The 21,248-nt window shown below is 34.7% G+C and overlaps 1 protein-coding gene across 11 annotated transcripts in view; it reads right to left on the minus strand.

Moving 5' to 3' along the window:
• LOC118150612 (uncharacterized) overlaps positions 1-21,248 on the minus strand; it is a 325,444-nt gene that overhangs the window by 153,003 nt on the left and 151,193 nt on the right. For 6 of the 11 annotated variants that reach the window (XR_013532493.1, XR_013532491.1, XR_013532495.1 and 3 more), the window contains one exon: positions 15,214-15,285. The exons of 1 other annotated variant lie outside the window; for it this stretch is intronic. Coding sequence is in view for 1 of the 10 variants with exons in the window: in XM_078365770.1 (XP_078221896.1) it covers positions 15,214-15,285 (72 nt within the window). In the remaining 9 variants the exon portion in view is untranslated. Of the gene's footprint in view, positions 1-15,213; positions 15,286-17,249; positions 17,486-21,248 lie in introns of those variants that run through there. 4 more of the 11 variants (XR_004738734.3, XR_004738733.3, XR_013532492.1 and 1 more) reach the window with 1 other exon arrangement.

Consider the following 21,248-nt stretch of genomic DNA (forward strand, 5'->3'; position numbering starts at 1 on the left):
CTTATGTGTTAACACATCACAGACTCTTCAAAGACTAAAGACTTGATCCTTCTTCCTCCAAATATCTCCTACCTGCTAAATTTAAACTAATAAACAATACTCTGAGACAAATGTCCTCCTCTTGAAAAGGTGCCAAAACTTGAGAAAATGAATATTTCATTCATTACTTTTTGCCAAAATAAGTTTCATTAACTGACATATGCATTTAATAAATATTTATTTATTACCTGCTATTTGAAGATAGTATAGAGTTTATATATTGAGTATAATACCATTTTTACTGTCTTGAAACTTACAGCTCATGGTTAGCTACAATAAAAATAGCTGCAGTAGAGCATAATGAAGAGAGTTTTAGCTTTCAAAACAAAACAGCTTTGAACAAAATTCTAGTTTCACTCCTTAGTAGCAATTTGAGTTGAGATAACTCAATTATCATTTCTAAACTTAAATTTCTTCCTTTGCTAATTAAAGATTATTATGTCACATGTGTTGTTTCAAGATTATATTGAAATAAAATATTTAAAGTACTTATTTCACCTGACAGGGAGCAAGCGCCATATAAATAATTTATTTAAAATTATTATTAGAATTAAAACTAAAATAATTATATTTGCTATCTTTTATAAGGCAGAAAATAATTTCAGTGCTATTGGTAATGTGAGACACCTGGTAATTTAAATTCCCATCAATAAAAAAGTACATTAAATTAAAAATTAGATACAATAAAATAGACACAGTTCAAAGGAAAGCAACCTACTAAAAATATATTTGCAACATATCTAACAAATTAAGGATTTGTATTTGGAATGAATATATTTAGATGTATTTGCAACACATCAATAAATCCTATCAATGAAAAAGAGGTAAATAATCCAATAGAAAAGAGGAGGCAAATATGCACATAAAATAATTCTCAACATCACTGGGAAATTAATTACTGCAGTCGCATATTTCATTCAACAAATTGACAACAGTGAAATACTTTGATGATATCAGTTATTCATGATGGCTAATGATGGTGTAAATTGTCCCTTTGGAGAGAAATTGGCACATTAAACTTCTTTTTCTATATTTTAAAAATTTGTTTTAGCATACATTTTATTATACAAACCAATTTAACAATGTGTAAGTATCATTACTAGAAAATCATCCAGGCTTACATAAAAATAGAAAAATAACACATTATAGAAAATTCCAATTAGTAAGTAAGATTATTTCATTTTACTTAGCAAGGCTACACTGAAAAATCACAATTTGCAATGCATTCTACCTTCAAAAAAAGAGCAAAAATACAAGTAACAGTAGGGTAATGTGTTAAAAAAATAAATAAAATGTTGAACTGGAAATAGGGAATTTGATACAATAACATTTGGCAAAACAAAAGGGAAGGATGGGGGGAGCAGTAGTTTTTGGTTTTATCATATGCCAGTGATTTTCTACATCATCTTGGTATAACTACTTTTCAAATTTATTTTAGTCTATGCTTCTGGAGTGTCTCCTGCTGACTGGTAAATCACCTTGGTTGTAGAAGTTTATGGGCATTTTTTTCCAACATGAAATAGACTTTAAAATTTATTTTCAATCTGTCTATTATGTTATGAATCGCCCTATATGGACTACTTGATGATTGAGCCTTGCAAACCAATTATATGCAAACTAATGAATTATTCTTCATTTATTACAATGGCATGTTTTTTTTAATTATGGAAAAGATCAAATGATTACCGATGTAGGGAGAGTAGTATATTGAATCCCCATGTATCCATTACCCAATTTTAGCAATTAGCAACTCATAGCTAATCTTGTTTAATCTAATCCACACTCACCACCAAACAAGGTTATTTCAAAGTAGTTATCAGACAAAATATAACTTTATAAATATTTGAGAATGTATCTAGAAAATATCAAACTATATTTTTAGATTCATAATGAGACTTTGGTATGCCTAAAAAATAATAGCAAGTTATTATTATCATCACATACAGTTTCCAAATTTTCTCACTTGTATTATAAATTTGATTTTATCATTTATTTTCAAATTTGGGCCTAAATAAGTTCTATGCAATGTGATATGTTGATATAAATTCTGAGTTTCTTTAACTTCTCCCCTCCATTTATTTCCTTGTAATTTTTTGTTAAAGTAACTGGATCTTAAGTCCTGCAGAATTTCCCATAACTTGGACTTTGCTGATTACATTTACACAGCATTAATGTTGATCTTTTTTATTTTCAGAAAACTTGGTGTTAGGATATAGAGACTTGTTCTAATTCTGGCTTTATTTATTTTTGGCATAACACATGTGGCATGGTCTTTATTCATCAGAAGACTCATATCTAGTTGACTCTCCTGTGATGTTAGCAACCATTACAGACTATTGTCTACATCAGTGTCACTCAAAGTGTGTTCTGTAGACCCACCTTAACACCACCTAGAAGCTTATAAGAAATGTAAATCAGTGGCTCCACCCCAGACATGTAAATCACAGTGTCTGGAGGTGGTACCTAGAAGTCTTTAACAAATATCCTGGGTAGTTATTATGTACATTAAAATTTGAGAATAACTAACTTAGGTCAATTAATTTATCATGGGTTGGAAAATGGTTATGATAAAAAAATAATTTCTTTTCAAATAATTTGAACTCTGTATACTATTTATTGTATTTTTATTGTGGTTATATTACTATGACTTATACTCATTATTTTTAACTGACATAATCTTTGTATATCTGTATGGGGTACAATGTGATAATTCAGTATACATATACAATGTACAATGATCAAATCAGGGTGATTAGCATATTCATAATCAAAACATTTATCATTTCTTTGTATTAAAAAATTCAAAATCTGCTATTCTAGCTATTTGAAAACATAGACAAAATTGTTTATTATAGTCACTCTATGGTACTATAGACTCCTAGAACTTTTTCCTCCTATGTAGCTTTACTTTTGTATTGTTGATGGAAAGAGTCAAACTCTCAAAAATATTTTAAGAGATTTTTTTCTTAGCCAAATATGAGTAACCATGGCCCATGACACAGCCCTCAGGAGGTCCTGAAAATATGTGCCCAAGGTGGTTGGGGCACAGTTTGGTTTTATATATTAGGAAGGTATGAGACATCAATCATTACGGGGTATATATCCAAAGGACTATAAATCGTTCTACTATAAGGACACATGCACACAAATGTTCATTGCAGCACTGTTTACAATAGCAAAGACCTGGAATCAACCCAAATGCCCATTGATAATAGACTGGATTGGAAAAATGTGGCACATATACATCATGGAATATTATGCAGCAATCAGAAATGATGAGTTTGTGTCGTTTGTAGGGACATGGATGAATCTGGAGAACATCATTCTCAGCAAACTGACACAAGAACAGAAAATGAAACACCGCATATTCTCACTCATAGGCGGGTGATGAAAAATGAGAACACATGGACACAGAGAGGGGAGTACTAAACACTGGGGTCTATTGGGGGGAAAAGGGGAGGGCCAGTGGGAGGGGGAGCTGGGGAGGGATAGCCTGGGGAGAAATGCCAAATGGGGGTGAAGGGGAGAAAGCAAACAAAACACACTACCATGTGTGTACCTATGCAACTGTATTGCATACTCTGCACATGTACCCCAAAACCTAAAATGCAATAAAAAATAAAAATAAAAATAAAAATAAAATGCATTAGTTTGGTTTAGAAAGCCAGAAAAACTCAAAGTTGGGGCTTCCAGGCTATAGTTAAATTTAAACATTTTCTGGTTGATGGTTGAGTTTGACTAAAGACCTGGGATCCATAGAAAGGAATGTTCAGGTTAAAGATAAAGGATTGTGGAGACCAAGTTTTATTGTGCAGAAGCAGCTCTTAAATAGTAGACTTTAGAGAGAGCAGGATGTAAATTGTTTTTTATCAGACTTAAAAGGGTTCCTTGCTCTTAGTTTATTATCTCCTGGATCTGGAAAAAAAGGAAAACAAAAGGGGAAGGGGATTCTCTATAGAATGTGTTTTTCCCACAAGAGACATTGCAGGGCAATTTCAAGGTTTTACAAGGAAATATGTTTTGGGGTACAACATTTTGATTTTCTTCCTTGTTATGCCAGAGTCAGATTGGAAAGTAAGTCACAATACACAGGGTCAAACAAAACCCATCTGATGAGAATTTATGGTTTGTAGGTCATGACTCCTCAGACCCCTTAGATAGGAATTTGGGCATGATAAAAAATCAGAGCTTAGTTCTCTGTATCCATTAACCAACCACTGGCTATTTCCCTGTAATTCTACATTAATCTTTATATTCTCAACTTGCTAATTATACTAGATGTCTAAAGCTTGTTTTACAGTAGACTCTCACAAAATGCCTATGGGACAAATACCTCTTGTGTTCTTGCTTATTCATAATGATTTGTCTTAGCCTTTATACTTGCAGCTTGAACTGGCTGAAAATAAAATCTGAGCGGCAAATTTTCTTTTCTTGAATATTTTTATATACATTACTTCCCCCCATTTTACCACCTGAAGGTTGAGATATACAGAAATCCTAAAATAATTTTAAAATGAACTCTAGTATACCTGCCACCTAAATTCTATCATTAGTATTTTCTACACTTGTTTTAACACATTTAATATCGCCACCTGTCAAACCATCTTAACTTTGATGGACTTCTAATTGTAGACAGTGTGTACTTCCTCAACAACTCAGCATGCATATCACTTACTAGAGTTTATCATTTTTTAGTTTCTGTAAAATTCACATACACTAAAATAAAATTATAGTTATTTTTGAAAAATGCATACATCTTTATAACTCAATTATTAAGATATAGAACATTGTCATCACTCAAAAAAAAAGTTTCCTCATATCTATTTTCAGTCAATATCCACTAATCCTCCATAGACTGATTTTCACTGTTCTACAATAACATTTATATGAAATTATACTCCATGTTCTCTTTTACCTAAGGCTTCTTTCAGTCATGATATTGTTTTAAGTTTCATTCATGTTGTTTCATGCAGATGTATTTGTTTCACTTAACTGTTGGATGGTATGACATTATATGAATATATCACAATTTGTTTTATCTAATCCTCTGTCAATGAACAACTGGGTTGTTTGACCTTCCTGGTTATGACAAAGTTGCTGTGAACACCTGCATGTAAGTCTTTTTGTTCACATTTTTGATGAGAAAATGTCTAGGAGTAGAATTGTGGGGTCTTAGTATAGGTAAATTGTTAGCTGTGTAAGAAAGAACAATAATCTTTCCTGAAGTAGTTGTATAGCTTTATACTCCTACTTGATCCATAACCCTGTTAATTTGCATTTTGTTTTTCCCTTTTTAAAAATAAATCTATTTTTGTCTCAGTATTATTTATTTTTAGGAGATCTTTATATATCCATGAGACTAGTTTTTTGTTAGATATATGTTCTGTAAATTTTTTTGAACCTGTGGTGTACCTATTCATTTTCTTAATGGTATATTAGATTTTGAAAATGTACATTGTATTAATATTTACTTTTACAGTTACTAATTTCCATGTTGTTTAAGAAACATTAGCTTATTCCCAAGTAATGAAAATATTTTTCTGCTTGTTATTTTATTTTAAAAGTTCTATCATATTTGATCCTTACATTTAGATTATGATTTGTTTCCCAGTAAATTTTATGTATGCTATGAGGTGGGGTCAAACTTAATCATTTTGCAATATGGATATCAACTTGGATCAGAACAATTTATTGAAAATACATTTCTTTCCCAAAGGCCTTCCTTCCTCAAACAACTGTTTTAAGTCTGAGTTGGTTTCTGGGCTGTTTGTTTTGATCCACTGATTCAGTTGTCAATAATTATTTCAGTACCGCCCCATGTTAGAAAGTGTTATAGAAAGTACTCTATGTCCTTCAAGTTGTCTTTTTCAAGGGTGCTTTGAATTGCCTAGGTCTTTTGCTTATCATTTAATTTTAGAATTCTGTTAATTTCTAGAAAATTTCTAAGGGCAGCCAGAGAGAAACGTTGGGTCACCCACAAAGGGAAGCCCATCAGACTCACAGCAGATCTCTCGGCAGAAACACTACAAGCCAGAAGAGAGTGGGGGCCAATATTCAACATTCTTAAAGAAAAGAACTTTCAACCCAGAATTTCATATCCAGCCAAACTGAGCTTCAGAAGTGAAGAAAAAATAAAATCCTTTGCGAACAAGCAAGTACTCAGAGATTTTGTCACCACCAGGCCTGCTTTACAAGAGCTCCTGAAAGAGGCACTACACATAAAAAGGAACAACCAGTACCAGCCATTCCAAAATCACACTAAATGCTAAAGAGCATCAACATAATGAAGAATCTACAACAACTAATGGGCAAAACAGCCACTTAGCATCAAAATGGTGGTATCAAATTCACACATAACAATATTAACCCTAAATGTAGAAAGGAACAACCAGTACCAGCCATTCCAAAATCACACTAAATGCTAAAGAGCATCAAAATAATGAAGAATCTACAACAACTAATGGGCAAAACAGCCACTTAGCATCAAAATAGTGGTATTAAATTCACACATAACAATATTAATCCTAAATGTAAATGGATTAATGCACCAATCAAAAGACAAAGACTGGCAAATTGGATAAAAAACCAAAACCCATCAGTGTGCTGTATCCAGGAAACCCATCTCACATGCAAGGATACACAAAGGCTCAAAATAAAGGGATGGAGGAAGATTTACCAAGCAAATGGAGAGCAAAAAAAAAAGCAGGAGTTGCAATTCTCATTTCTGATAAAATAGACTTTAAAGCAACAAAGATCAAAAGAGACAAAGAAGGCCATTACATAATGGTAAAAGGATCGATACAACAAGAAGAGCTAACGATCCTAAACATATATGGACCCAATGCAGGAGCACCCAGGTACATAAGGCAAGTTCTTAATGACTTACAAAGAGGCTTAGACTCCCACAGAATAATAGTGGGAGACTTTAACACTCCACTGTCAATATTAGACAGATCAACCAGACAGAAAATCAACAAGGATATCCAGGGCTTGAACTCAGACCTGGAGCAAGCAAACCTGATAGACATTTACAGAACTCTCCACCCCAAATCCACAGAATATACATTCTTCTCAGCACCACATCACAGCTACTCTAAAATTGACCACATGATAGGAAGTAAAGCACTCCTCAGCAAATGCAAAACAACTGAAATCATAACAAACAGTCTCTCAGACCATAGTGCAATCAAGTTAGAACTCAGAATTCAGAAACCAACCCAGAACCACACAGCTTCATGGAAACTGAACAACTGGCTCTTGAATGTTGACTGGGTAAACAATGAAATAAAGACAGAAATAAAGAAGTTCTTTGAAACCAATGAGAACGAAGACACAACATGCCAGAATCTCTGGGACACATTTAAAGCAGTCTCTAGAGGAAAGTATATAGCAATAAGTGCCCATATGAGGAGAATGGAGAGATCCAAAATTGACACCCTATCATCAAAATTGAAAGAGCTAGAGGAGAAAGATCAAAAAAACTCAAAACCCAGCAGAAGACAAGAAATAACTAAGATCAGAGCTAAACTGAAGGAGATTGAGACATGAAAAACCCTTCAAAAAATCAATAAATCCAAGAGCTTGTTTTTTGAAAAGATCAACAAAATAGACAGACCACTAGCCAGATTGATTAAAAATAAAAGAGAGAACAACCAAATAGATGCAATAAAAAATGATAAAGGGGAAATCACCACAGATTCCACAGAAATTCAAACCATCATCAGAGAATATTACAAACAACTCTATGCACATAAACTAGTAAACCTGGAAGAAATGGATAAATTCCTGGACTCCTGTGTCCTCCCAAGCCTAAACCAGGAGGAAGCTGAAACTATGAATAGACTAATAACAAGGTCAGAAGTCGAGGCAGCAATTAAGAGCCTACCACACAAAAAAAGCCCAGGTCCAGATGGGTTCACAGCCGAATTCTACCAGACACACAAAGAGGAGCTGGTACCATTCCTTCTAAAACTATTCCAAACAATCCAAAAAGAGGGAATCCTTCCCAAATCATTTTATGAGACCAACATCATTCTGATACCAAAACCCGGCAGAGACCCAACGAGAAAAGAAAACTTCAGGCTAATATCCATGATGAACATAGATGCAAAAACCTTCAATAAAATACTGGCAAGCCGATTGCAACAGCAAATCAAAGAACTTATTCATCATGATCAAGTAGGATTCATCCTGGGGATGCAAGGCTGGTTCAACATATGCAAGTCTATAAACGTAATTCACCACATAAACAGAACCAAAAACAAAAACCACATGATTATCTCAATTGATGCAGAGAAGGCATTTGACAAAATTCAACAGCCCTTTTTGCTAAAAACCCTCAATAAACTCGGTATTAATGGAACGTATCTCAAAGTAATAAAAGCTATTTCTGACAAACCAACAGCCAATATCATACTGAATGGGCAAAAACTGGAAGCATTCCCTTTGAAATCCGGCACTAGACAAGGATGCCCTCTTTCACCACTCCTATTCAATATAGTACTGGAATTTCTAGCCAGAGCAATCAGGCAAGAAAAAGAAATAAAGGGTATTCAAATAGGAAAGGAGGAAGCCAAATTGTCTCTATTTGCAGACGACATGATAGTATACCTAGAAGACCCCATTGCCTCAGCCCAAAAACTCCTGAAACTGATAAGCAACTTCAGCAATGTCTCAGGATATAAAATCAATGTGCAAAAATCACAAGCATTTGTCTACACCAATAACAGACTTAAAGAAAGCCAAATCAAGAGCGAACTGCCATTCGCAATTGCTACAAAAAGAATAAAATACCTTGGAATACAACTCACAAGGAACGTAAGAGACCTCTTCAAGGAGAACTACAAACCACTGCTCAACGAAATCAGAGAGGACACAAACAGATGGAGAAACATTCCATGTTCATGGTTAGGAAGAATTAATATCGTGAAAATGGCTATACTGCCCAAAGTAATTTACAGAATCAATGCTATCCCCATCAAGTTACCATTGACTTTCTTCACAGAACTGGAAAAAACCACCATGAACTTCATATGGAACCAAAAGAGAGCCTGCATAGCAAGTCAATTCTAAGCAAAAAGAACACAGCGGGGGGCATCACACTACCGGATTTCAAACTATACTACAAGGCTACAGTAATCAAAACAGCATGGTACTGGTACCAAAACAGAGATATAGACCAATGGAACAAAACAGAGGCACCGGAGGCAACACAACATATCTACAACTATACAATCTTTGATAAACCTGACAAAAACAAGCAATGGGGAAATGATTCCCTGTTTAATAAATGGTGTTGGGAAAACTGGCTAGCCATGTGCAGAAAGCAGAAACTGGACCCCTTCCTGACACCTTACACTAAAATTAACTCCAGATGGATTAAAGACTTAAACACAAGACCTGGGACGATAAAAACCCTAGAAGGAAATCTAGGCAAAACTCTCCAGGACATAGGAGTAGGCTAGGACTTCATGACCAAAACACCAAAAGCATTGGCAACAAAAGCCAAAATAGACAAATGGGACCTAATCAAACTCCACAGCTTCTGCACGGCAAAAGAAACAGTCACTAGAGTGAATCGGCAACCAACAGAATGGGAAAAAATTTTTGCAGTCTACCCATCTGACAAAGGGCTGATATCCAGAATTTACAAAGAACTCAAACAGATTTACAGGATAAAAACAAACAAGCCCATTCAAAAGTGGGCAAAGGATATGAACAGACACTTTACGAAAGAAGACATATATGAGGCCAACAATCGTATGAAAAAATGCTCATTGTCACTGGTCATCAGAGAGATGCAAATCAAAACCACATTGAGATACCATCTCACGCCAGTTAGAATGGCGATCATTAAAAAATCTGGAGACAACAGATGCTGGAGAGGATGTGGAGAAAAAGGAACACTTTTACACTGTTGGTGGGAGTGTAAATTAGTTCAACCATTGTGGAAGACAGTGTGGCGATTCCTCAAGGCCTTAGAAATAGAAATTCCATTTGACCCAGCAATCCCATTACTGGGTATATATCCAAAAGACTATAAATGGTTCTATTATAAGGACACATGTACACGAATGTTCATTGCAGCACTGTTTACAATAGCAAAGACCTGGAATCAACCCAAATGCCCATTGATAGTAGACTGGATTGGAAAAATGTGGCACATATACACCATGGAATATTATGCAGCAATCAGAAATGATGAGTTTGTGTCGTTTGTAGGGACATGGATGAATCTGGAGAACATCATCTTCAGCAAACTGACACAAGAACAGAAAATGAAACACCGCATATTCTCACTCATAGGCGGGTGATGAAAAATGAGAACACATGGACACAGGGAGGGGAGTGCTAAACACTGGGGTCAATTGGGGGGAAAAGGGGAGGGCCAGTGGGAGGGGGAGGTGGGGAGGGATAACCTGGGGAGAAATGCCAAATGTGGGTGAAGGGGAGAAAGGAAGCAAAACACACTGCCATGTGTGTACCTACGCAACTGTCTTGCATGCTCTGCACATGTACCCCAAAACCTAAAATGCGATAAAAAATTAAAACAAAAAAAGAAAATTTCTGCTGAGATTATGATTCAAATCACATTTATCTATGAATGAGTCTTTCTCAGTTGAGGTGATTTTGCTTCTCAGGGAACATTTGACAATATTTGGGCACAGCTTTTGTTTCTACAACTGAGGAAAATATTTAGTAAGTGAGACTAGGGATATTGCTAATTATCGTACAATGAATAACTATCCCACCTCTGGTAATAAATAATTATCTAACCCAATCTTATTGTCAGATTTCTCTTTTTCTTCCATGAAAATTTATCTGCTTTAACCTGTCTTCAGAAGAACCTATATGGGCAAATAATTTGTCTTAGGAAATTAGATATTTTATGTAGACTCTCAAATATAGATTTAATCCATATAATTCATTATATTCAATATTATATATACATACTATATATTCAATATAATATTTCATTATAATTTTATAATGGTACTATTTACTTTACTAGGATAGCAGGTAAGCATTTATTTCTTAAAAGCTGGATATGTAAAAGAAACAAGCATTTCTCTTTCCTTTCCTATTTGGACTATGTCCTTAATAACCTAATGATAATGAGCGGAAATATCTCAATAACGTTATTCTCAAAAATACTTTTAAAACATAATTATCACCATTTTGCAATAATTAATAAATTGATATAGCTATATATTAAGCAGCAGTAGGTGCAAACATTACAAAGAACAAAAATTAGACTTTATATATTTCCTGATGAAAGAATACAATGCCACACATAACCATTCTGAAGGGGTCAAACCTAAATCTATTCAAGCCTTTGGGTCTGTCTCTCATGTTATAGAAAATACAGAGGACAATGGAACATACTGGCTACACCAGGAGTGTAAAATCAATAACATCCAGATGATTAAAAAAAAATAAGCAACCCTATAGATCAAATGCCCTGAATTCTTCAAGAGATAAATTGTATGGAAAAAGGAAAGAGTTAAAGGATAGGAAACCTGTAGATTAAAAGGAACTTAAAAGACATATCAGTTTAAAAATGGGCAAGATGAAATTAAAGTATCTAGAGGTATATACTTAGGTAATGAAATAATGAGGAAAAACAAGTTATTACTATGAAATGCAGGACAGTGGATACCCTTAGGGGAGGAAGAGAGTTGTGAATGAGGCAGAGTACCTAAACAAGGCTTCTGGGATAACTAGAAATGCCTACTTCATGACTAGGGTGGCAGTCACAATTAAATTCATTAAGCTATATATATGTTTTAGGTGGTTTTCTCTTAGTTTTATTTTATACTAAAAATGTTATAAAACATCAAAGACGAAGGACAATCAGGGAAATAATATTTGCAACTTCTTAGGCAAGAGACTTATCTCTGTATTGTATAAAGAGCTCTTATAAATTGAAAATTTTAAAAAACCCAAACTCTAGTGAAATAATGAGCATGGAACTTGATTAGCCAGGTCACAGAATAATATGCAAATCCACTTGGACATAGTTTTTAAGGGCTTAACTTCAATTACAATGAGAAATGACATTAATTGCTATTTCCAGTTGCTATTGGATTAGTAAAATTCTAGAATTTTGAAAGCTCATTCTGGTGAGATTTTGAGGAAACGGCACTTTCATACATTGCTGGTGGAAACAGAAAATGACACAAGTACTGTGGCAGGTAATTAGCAATATCTACCAGAATCACACATGCATTGCTCGTTACACCAGTAGTCACTTCTAGGAATGCAGACATACACAAAGACTATTATTTCCAAAGCTTTGTATTACAACATTGTTTGTGATAGCAAAAGGCACACTCTACATGTTCCTTGAAGGGGATTTATTAAATAAACCATAGTATATTACCAAAATGAAATACTTTTTAGCTATTAAAAAAAAAGAGAACCTTTTACATTCATACAGAAATAGAAATATTTTCAGGATACTAAATGCAAAAATAAAAATAAAAATTTAATTTATCTAACATATAGATACAAAAAGCAGATTAAGAGAACTTACAATTTAGATTAACTTCCAATAAATCTGAGAAATATAAAACAAACTTTAAAAAGAAGTATTCATACATAGCAGAATGAGAAAAATCATGGCGGAAATACTTCTCAATATATTTTTTATATCACTTTGATTTTGAAACATGGGAATACATTTAATAAATAAAATATAACTTAGTAAAATAAGCATTCCTCTAGATCCATACCTTTTATAGATATGTTATTTCTCTGTTTACCTTACAACAAAATTCATTGTGTCTACTTATGCATCATTATTTCTTGAAACCTCAACGAGATTTTCATCCCTACAATTTTATTAAAACAGTTCTGATGAGGATTATCAGTGACATTTATTATATGTCTAAGTCAGTGATCAGTTCCTAGTCTTTATCTTACTTGATCATCAACAGTTTTTCACAGAATGGATCCTTTGTCCTCCTGGAAACATGTTTTTATTTTCTTCCAGGAAAATATCAGTGGCTTGGGATTAGTCCATGGATCTCTTTGCTTCTCTAATCTTACTTCCTTGATGGTCTCTTCCTGCAATCTTGGCTTTAAATACCATCTACATACCAATAGCTTTCAAATGTACATCTTAGGTATGGATTTATGGCTGAACTCCACATTTCTAGATTCTTCTATCTATTTATTATCTTCACTTAGATATTGATTGTGAACCTCATTTTAATAATTTAAAAACACAACTTAACCTTTATCACTGTTGCACCAAACATGCTTCTCTTACAGTTATCTATTTTATTGAGTGATGACTCCATATTTCCCACTGTTCAGGCCCCAAACTTTAGTGCTATCCTTAATTTCTCTCTCATGTATACCCCAAATCCAATTCCTAAGCAAACCCTATAGTGTCTACTTTAAAATACATCTAAGACAGTAGACGTGTAATCACTTCCCCTTGCTATTGTCTGTTCTTAAAACAATAGTCAAAGTGATTCTTTTTGGTGCAAGTTAAATCATGCTACTCTGCCCCAAACTCTCTAGAGGCTCCCACTTGTTACCTGCCCCGCAAGGCCCTACATGATCTGAACCCGTTGCTCTTTGACCTCTCCTCTAAGTACACCCACCACGAGCGTTGCTCAGCATCTTCAACTACACCAGCCTCACCTCTCCCGAAGTCATCCTGGTGACTTGTTCCTATACCCTTTTAATGTTTTATGTTGAGATCTCTACTTAGTTACCATTCTGTTTAAAATGGCAATTATGATGCTCTGTTTTTTCATAATATTTATCATCTATTCAACATTTTATAAATGTAATTTACTTATTTGCTTCTATTTCCGTACAGGCAGGGATTTTTTAGTCTTTTTTTCACAGCTATATTCCTAGTGTCTAGAACAATGCCTGAAACATAGTATAGACTCAGTGAATAAAAGTGGTGACTAAATGAGATACAACTTAAGCCTTTATAATTTTTGGTGCTTTCTCTTGTGTTGCTTAGTTTATGTGAAGAAGAAATTAACAATCTTGACACTAAATTTCTAGTGGTCAGTAAATGGGCCATTTTTACCTCCTCTACAATGGCAGAAGAAGAAAACACATTTGAAAATAAGACATGTTACCATCCATGGAAAGCTCTTTGCATAGCTCTTGTCAATTAGAAGTGCTCCTTACTCTCCACAAAAGTAAGAGTTTCATTGCATTCCTTCAACCTGAGCTGAAGCAGACTATGTTAGTATAAAATAGTCATGGGATTTAGAAAAATTTTGTAGTATGTATTATAGTTTGTATTTATGGTTCTGTGACAGAGTGCAAGGAGCAATAAGGTTGAGAAAAAAGTATTACAGCAATGTATTTTCATCTGTATGTTCACATTTCAAAATGCTTTAATGCTGTTTTAAATTGAAATTATGACTAAAAGTAAATCAAAGGCATTGAAAAAATAATTGCCAAAACTATATCTCCCATTTTCTTGGAATGATAAAAATACATTGGACAAATATTTCTGGTAAAGTACTATAGTAATTTTATACTTTGACTTGCCTCACTCTGCTCCAAACCTAACAATAATACATTACATATATTTGGGGAAAAAATAAATTGCAGGGCTGTAAACAGAATGAACAGAAGTGGATTAGAAACAGAAGCCAAGAGAAGAGCAGAGCCATGGCTGTTCTTGGCATGCTATAGGCAAGGGTGGCCTGAGCTTATCTCCTGTGTGAAAATAACAGGGATAAAAAACATTCCCTTGCAATAAAGCAGCGGTCCCTGACCTTTTTGGCACCAGAGACCAGTATTTTTCCATTGACCGGAGTGTGGGGGTTGGTTTCAGAATGATTCAAGTACATTACATTTATTGGGCAATTTATTTCTATTATTACACTGTAATATATAATGAAATCATTTTACAATTCATCATAATACAGAATCAGTGAGAACCCTGAGATTGTTTTCTTACAAATAGATGTTCTCATCTGGGGTTGATGTGAAACACTGACAAAGTATCAGGCATTAGAATCACGTAAGCAGTTTGAAATCTAGCATGCACAGTTCACAACAGGGTTTGTACTCCTGTGAGAATCTAATGATACTGCTGATCTGAGGGGAGGTGGAACTCAGGAAGTAATGTGATTGATGAGGAGTGGCTGTAAATACAGATGAAATTTTACTCACACACCCACCACTCACCTCCTGCTGTGCAAGCCAGTTCCTAACAAGCCACAGACCAGAACTGGTCCATAGTCCAGGAATTGGGGATCCCTGCAATAAAGTACACACAAAATTCATCTTATGAAATAATCTGAAAAAAGGACTTCAAAATGTGCATTAAAGTATATTTAGGATGCTCAAAATATATGTACATAATTTATAAATATAGTCGAATCTAAACTTTAAACTGAAAGAAATGAAATAGGAAGTGTTAAGTATTTAAAAAAGCAATCAGAAATCTCTGCTGTGCTGAGATTATAACTTATATTACTCCCTTCGATCTGTGGACCAGATTCAGAATACATGTGATCAAGGCTAAAGGCCTGGGTTTCACGGTTCAGTGAAGCAAGCCCTGGAGACAGTAGGCTCAATTTCTTCATGTTAGTGACTTGGAGGAAGGTTCACAGCTTGAAGCCAGAGCTCCAGATAAGTCACCTCCAATCCTAAAAGGAAGCTACCCAAACAATGCCAATAAAGGTTAAGCTTTGACTGGGAAGACTTTATCAGAGCTATAGGCCTAGGGAAACAGAGAACAAAGATGTAGTCTTACTCCCCGTAGTTATGCTAACCTGTCTTCATGCATATATGTGACATAGGCCTCAAGCCACAAAGGAGGCAGTAATTCAAATCTGCAACTGTAAAGCCTAAGAGACCTGGTGACCTCTTGTAGGAGGAGACTCTGAGTTACTGCGTGGAAGTGAGGCCCCAACCTGCATCAGACTATACATGAGATAAAATCAAAACCAAATGTTCAGTTTGTTGCGATACTGAGATTTTAGAATTTGTGTTTCTGTTGTGGGAGGCAAAGTTAATATTAATTAATAATCTAATTAATATAACTATTTTAATTTGCCTAGTAAAATAAAAGTAATAAGATACAATGTACGATGGGTAATTAAAATATATGACAGGTCTTTTTACTGTTTATAAAAGGATAGAAACTCTGCCTAGATAGAGGATTTTATAAAATTATTAAATCTTCTATTAATGCTACAAAAGGCAGATGAAATATGCACACAAAGATGACAACTAAGTAATAGAAGTAAGTCTAAATACATAAAAAAATCATAATGAATGTAATCAAGTCCAACTCCTGATTGAAGGATAAATATCAGGTTGAATAAAAACGGCAAAATACAGTGATAACCTGCATATAATAAACACTCCTAAAATGAACTGAAATAAAAATCAGCTTCATAGCAATATTAAAAATGAACTAGCTTACAAGGCAAAACTCATTAACAAGAATAAAGAGAAATGCTACATTGTAATAAAAAGATAATTCACCAAGAACATATCAAATCTATGAACTAGATGTTCACACCACTGTTCATTAAAGTATCTAAATTAAAACTGAAAAGCAAAAAAAAGAAATTGACAAGTCTACAATTATGCTGGAACATGTGAAACGCCCCTACAAAAGTGAGATAGATCAAGCAGACAAAAAATTAGCAAGGTTATGAGAATATTAACAACAAAATAGACATATCTAACATGTCTGCCAATCTACATGTTTACATCTACATTTGAAGATTAAAGTACTACTAGAAGATATTCTTTTAAGAATACAAGATTTAATTTTTAAAAGAATTCCATTTTATACCCTTTTTCTTCTTACTGAGATGAATTTAAATTTTGAGAAGCTACCATACAATCATCTTTGCATTTGCATTTTTGGTTTGTTAGTAGTAGTGAAAAAATAATGTAATATTTGCCTTGTTTTCATTGTCCTCAGTGGGTTTAAAAAGTTTGACATTAAAAGTTCAGTTTTATAAACATTGAGTGGCATAAATGTGCTTTGTCAAGTTTTAAGTGAGCATTATTTAAAAGTTAAAAGAATGCTTACAATCATATTATGCAAGACAGACATATTATGGGATTAATTTAGAGACAGTGTTTTATAGCTTTTTTAAATTGTGGTAAGAATAATTAACATGAGATTGCCTTCTTAAATTTTTAAGTATATAATACATTATTGCTGATTATAGGTACAGATCTCTCTAATGCTTACTCACCTTGCTTGACTGAAATTTTATGCCCATTGATTAACTCTCCATTTTTTCCTTCTCTTCATAAGAACTAAAAATCAGGTGAGTGAACACCTGGTTTTTATATTATACCAAGGGAAAAAGCACTGAAGAGTTTAGGAAAGACAATTTGAATTGCCAAAACCACCTTTCCCCCATTTCCTAGCAGCAACCATGTGGTACAGAGAGAGAAACTACTTGGGACGACGCTTGGGAGGGAGAGTGCAGTGACTATGGAACTTTGTATTGGAACTCTGTGCTGCCCTGTCACAATGGAAAGCAACAGAGGGTAGAATTCAATTGGCACCCAAGGAGGGAACATTTAGACCAGCCCTAGCCAGAAGGTAATTGTCCATTCCAACAGCTGGAGATTAAGTTCCAGCTAGCCCCACCACGGTGAACTAAAGCGCTCTGGGGTTGTAAATAAATTTGAAAGGCAATCTAGGCCACGGAGCTGAAATTCCTGGGAAAGCCCTGGTGCTGTGTTGGGCCTGGAGCTAGTGGACTTGGGGTACACATGATCTAGTGAGACACTAACTGCGGTGGCTGAGAAAGTGCTTGTGTCACCCCCCCCCCCCCCCCCCGCCCAAACCACAAGCATTGCAGCTCACAAGCCCTGGGAGAGACTTTTTTCACCTGAGGAAAGGAGAGGGAAGAATAAACGTGGCTTTGTATTGCAACTTAGATACCAGCTCAGCCACAGTAAAATAAAGCACGAAGCAGAGTCCTGAAGGCCCCATTCTCAGTTGCAGCTCCTGACCAACATTTCTAGCCAACCCTGGGGCCAAAAAGAAACCTACTGCCTTGAAGGGAAAGACCCAATCCTGGCAGAATTCATCACCTACTGACTAAAGAGCTCTTGGGCCTTGAATAAACTCTCACAGTAGCTAGGCAGTACCTTCCACAGACCTTGGGTGAAATCTACTACCAAACTGGCTTCAAGTATGAACTAGCACATTCCAAGTGCCAGGATGGCCATGGGGAGAGACTCCTTCTATTGAGGAAAAGAGACTTTGTCTTGCAACTTGAGTACCAGCTCAGCTGAAGTAAAATAAAGCAGCAAGCAGACTCCTAAACACTTTGGTTCCATGTCTTAGCACCTAGATGGCATGTCTAGACATTCCCTGGGCCAGAAAGGAACCCATTGACCTGAAGGCAGAGACTCTGGCCTGGCAAGATTAACTACAAGCTGCCTAAAGAGCCCTTGGGCCTTCGATAAACCTCAGTGGTAACCAGGTAGTACTTTCCATGGGTCTTGGGCAAGACCCATTACTGTGCTCACTTCAGATCTGACCCAGCACACTCTTAGGGGTGTTGGCCACAGGGATACCCCAGACATCAATATCAGACCTGACCTATAAGAAATAATAAGGGGAATTCTTCAATCTGAAATAAAAAGATGTTAATGAACAATAAGAAATCATCTGATGGTACAAAACTCACTGGTACTAAGTACACAGAAAATACGGATAACACTATCATTGTGGTGTGTAAACTGTATGAGGAGCAGAAAGACTAAAAGATGAACCTATTAAAAATAGCTCCCACAACTTTTCAAGACATAAACACTATAATAAGATATACACAGAAATAACAGTGGGTGTAAAAAACAGTGGGGTTGGGGTAAAGTCAAAATGTTGAGTTTTTATTAGTTTTCTCTTTATTAGTTTGTTTCTGCAATCAGTGTTGTCATCAGTTTAAAATAATGGGTTACAAAATGATATTTGGAAGCCTCACTGTAACCTCAAATCAAGAAACACACAACATATGCACAAAAAAATAAGAAATTAAAACATACTACCAGAGAAATCACCTTCATTAAAAGGGAGATAGGAAGAAAGGAAGAGAAGGTAGGAGGGAAGCAGGAAAGGGAGACCACAAAACAACCAGAAAAATAAATGGCTGTAGTAAATCCTTACTCATCAGTAATAACACAGAATGTAAATAGACTAAACTCTATATTCAAAACGTAAAGTGTCAGAAAGAACTAAAAATCAAGTCCCAACTATCTGCTACTAGAAACACACTTCCCCTATGAAGACACACATAGACTGAAAATAAAGGAATGAAAAAATATACTTCATGCAAATGGAAACCAAGAGCAGGAGTAGCTACACTTTTATATCAAGTAAAAGAGATTTCAAGAAAGCAACTAGAAAAAGAGGCAAAGAAGGTCTTCACATATTGATAAGCGAATCAATTCAGTAAGAGATTGTAACAATTATAAATATATATGCATTCAACACTGAAGTGCTGAGGTATATAAAGCAATTATTATTAGAGCTAAAGAAAGAGATAGACCCCAATACTATAATAACAGGAGACTTCAACCCCACTTTGAACCTTGGACAGATGATCCAAACAGAAAATCAACACACAAATGTTGTATTTAATCTGCAGTTTAGACCAAATGGACCTAATAGATATTTACAGAACATTTCATCCAAGGGCTGAAGAATACACATTCTCCTCCTCAGCACATGAGACATTCTGAAGGCTAGAACATATTTTAGACCACAAAACCAGTATTAAAATTTTCAAAAAAAAAAAAAAAATCAGCCAGGCATGGTGGCTCAAGCCTGTAATCCCAGCACTTTGGGAGGCTGAGGCAGGTGGATCACAAGGTCAGGTGTTTGAGACCAGTTTGACCAACATGGTGAAACCCTGTCTCTACTAAAAATACAAAAATTAGCCAGGCATGGTGGTACACACCTGTAGTCCCAGCTACTCAGGAGGCTGTGGTAGGAGGATCACTTGAACCTGGGAGGTGGAGGTTGCAGTGAGCCAAGATCGCACCATTGTACTCTAGCCCGGACAACAGGTAAGACTCTATCTCAAAAAAAAAAAAAAAAAATTAAAGAAATTGAAATAATATCAGTGTCTTCTCTCATATAATATAATCAAGCTTCTTCTCTCATATAACATAATATAGACACATAGTGGAACAGACTAGATAACTCAGAAACAAATTCATATATCTATAGTAAGCTCCAAAGAGAAAAACAACATGCATTGGGGAAAGGACTTCTCTTTAACAAATGGTGCTAGGAAAACTGGATATCCATATGCAGAAGAATGAAACTAGACTCCTATATCTTCCATATCCAAACATAATATGAGAGAAGAAACTAGACTCCTATCTCTTCAATATCATGAAACATAATATGAGAGAAGATATTGATTACATTATCTGAGAGAAAACACTGATATTATTTTAATTTCTTCAATTATTTAAAACAAGAGAAACCTTGGAAACTATACACACAAATGGAAATTAAACAATATGTTCTTAAATGATAAGTAGTTCAATGAAGAAACTAAAAGACAAATTTAAAAAAATTTCTTGAAGCAAATGAAAATGTAAATACAATATACCAAAACCTATGACACAGCAATAGTAATACTAAGAGGAAAGTATATAGCAATAAGTGCCTACATCAAAAAAGGAGAAAAACTTCTAATAAAAAAACCTAATGATAAATCTTAAAGAACTAAAAATGCAAGAGCAAACCAAACCCAAAATCGGTAGAAGAAATAATAAAGATCAGAGCAGGAATACATAAAATTAAAAAAAATTACAAAAGATCAATGAAATAAAAAATTGGTTTTTCAAAAAGATAAATAAAAACTGACAAAAACCTTTAGTCAGACTATGAAAAAAAGACAAGACCAAAAGAGATTAAAAAGGAGACATTTCAAGTGACACTGCAGAAATTAAAATAATTATTACAGACTACTGTGAGCAACTATATGCCAATAAATTGGAAAACCTAGAAGAAATGAGTAAGTTCCCAGAAACACACATCTTACAAAAATTAAACCATGAAGAAATCCAAAACTGGAATAGACGAATAACAAGGTATGAGATGGAAGCTGTAATAAAATGTCTCCCAGCAAAGAAAAGCTTGGGACCTGATAGCTTCTCTGCTAAATATTACAATTTAAAGAAAAAGTAATATTAATCCTATTATCTATTTCAACAAATAG

Source organism: Callithrix jacchus, chromosome 2 (assembly GCF_049354715.1).
Source record: "Callithrix jacchus isolate 240 chromosome 2, calJac240_pri, whole genome shotgun sequence".
Lineage (NCBI taxonomy): Eukaryota > Metazoa > Chordata > Mammalia > Primates > Cebidae > Callithrix > Callithrix jacchus.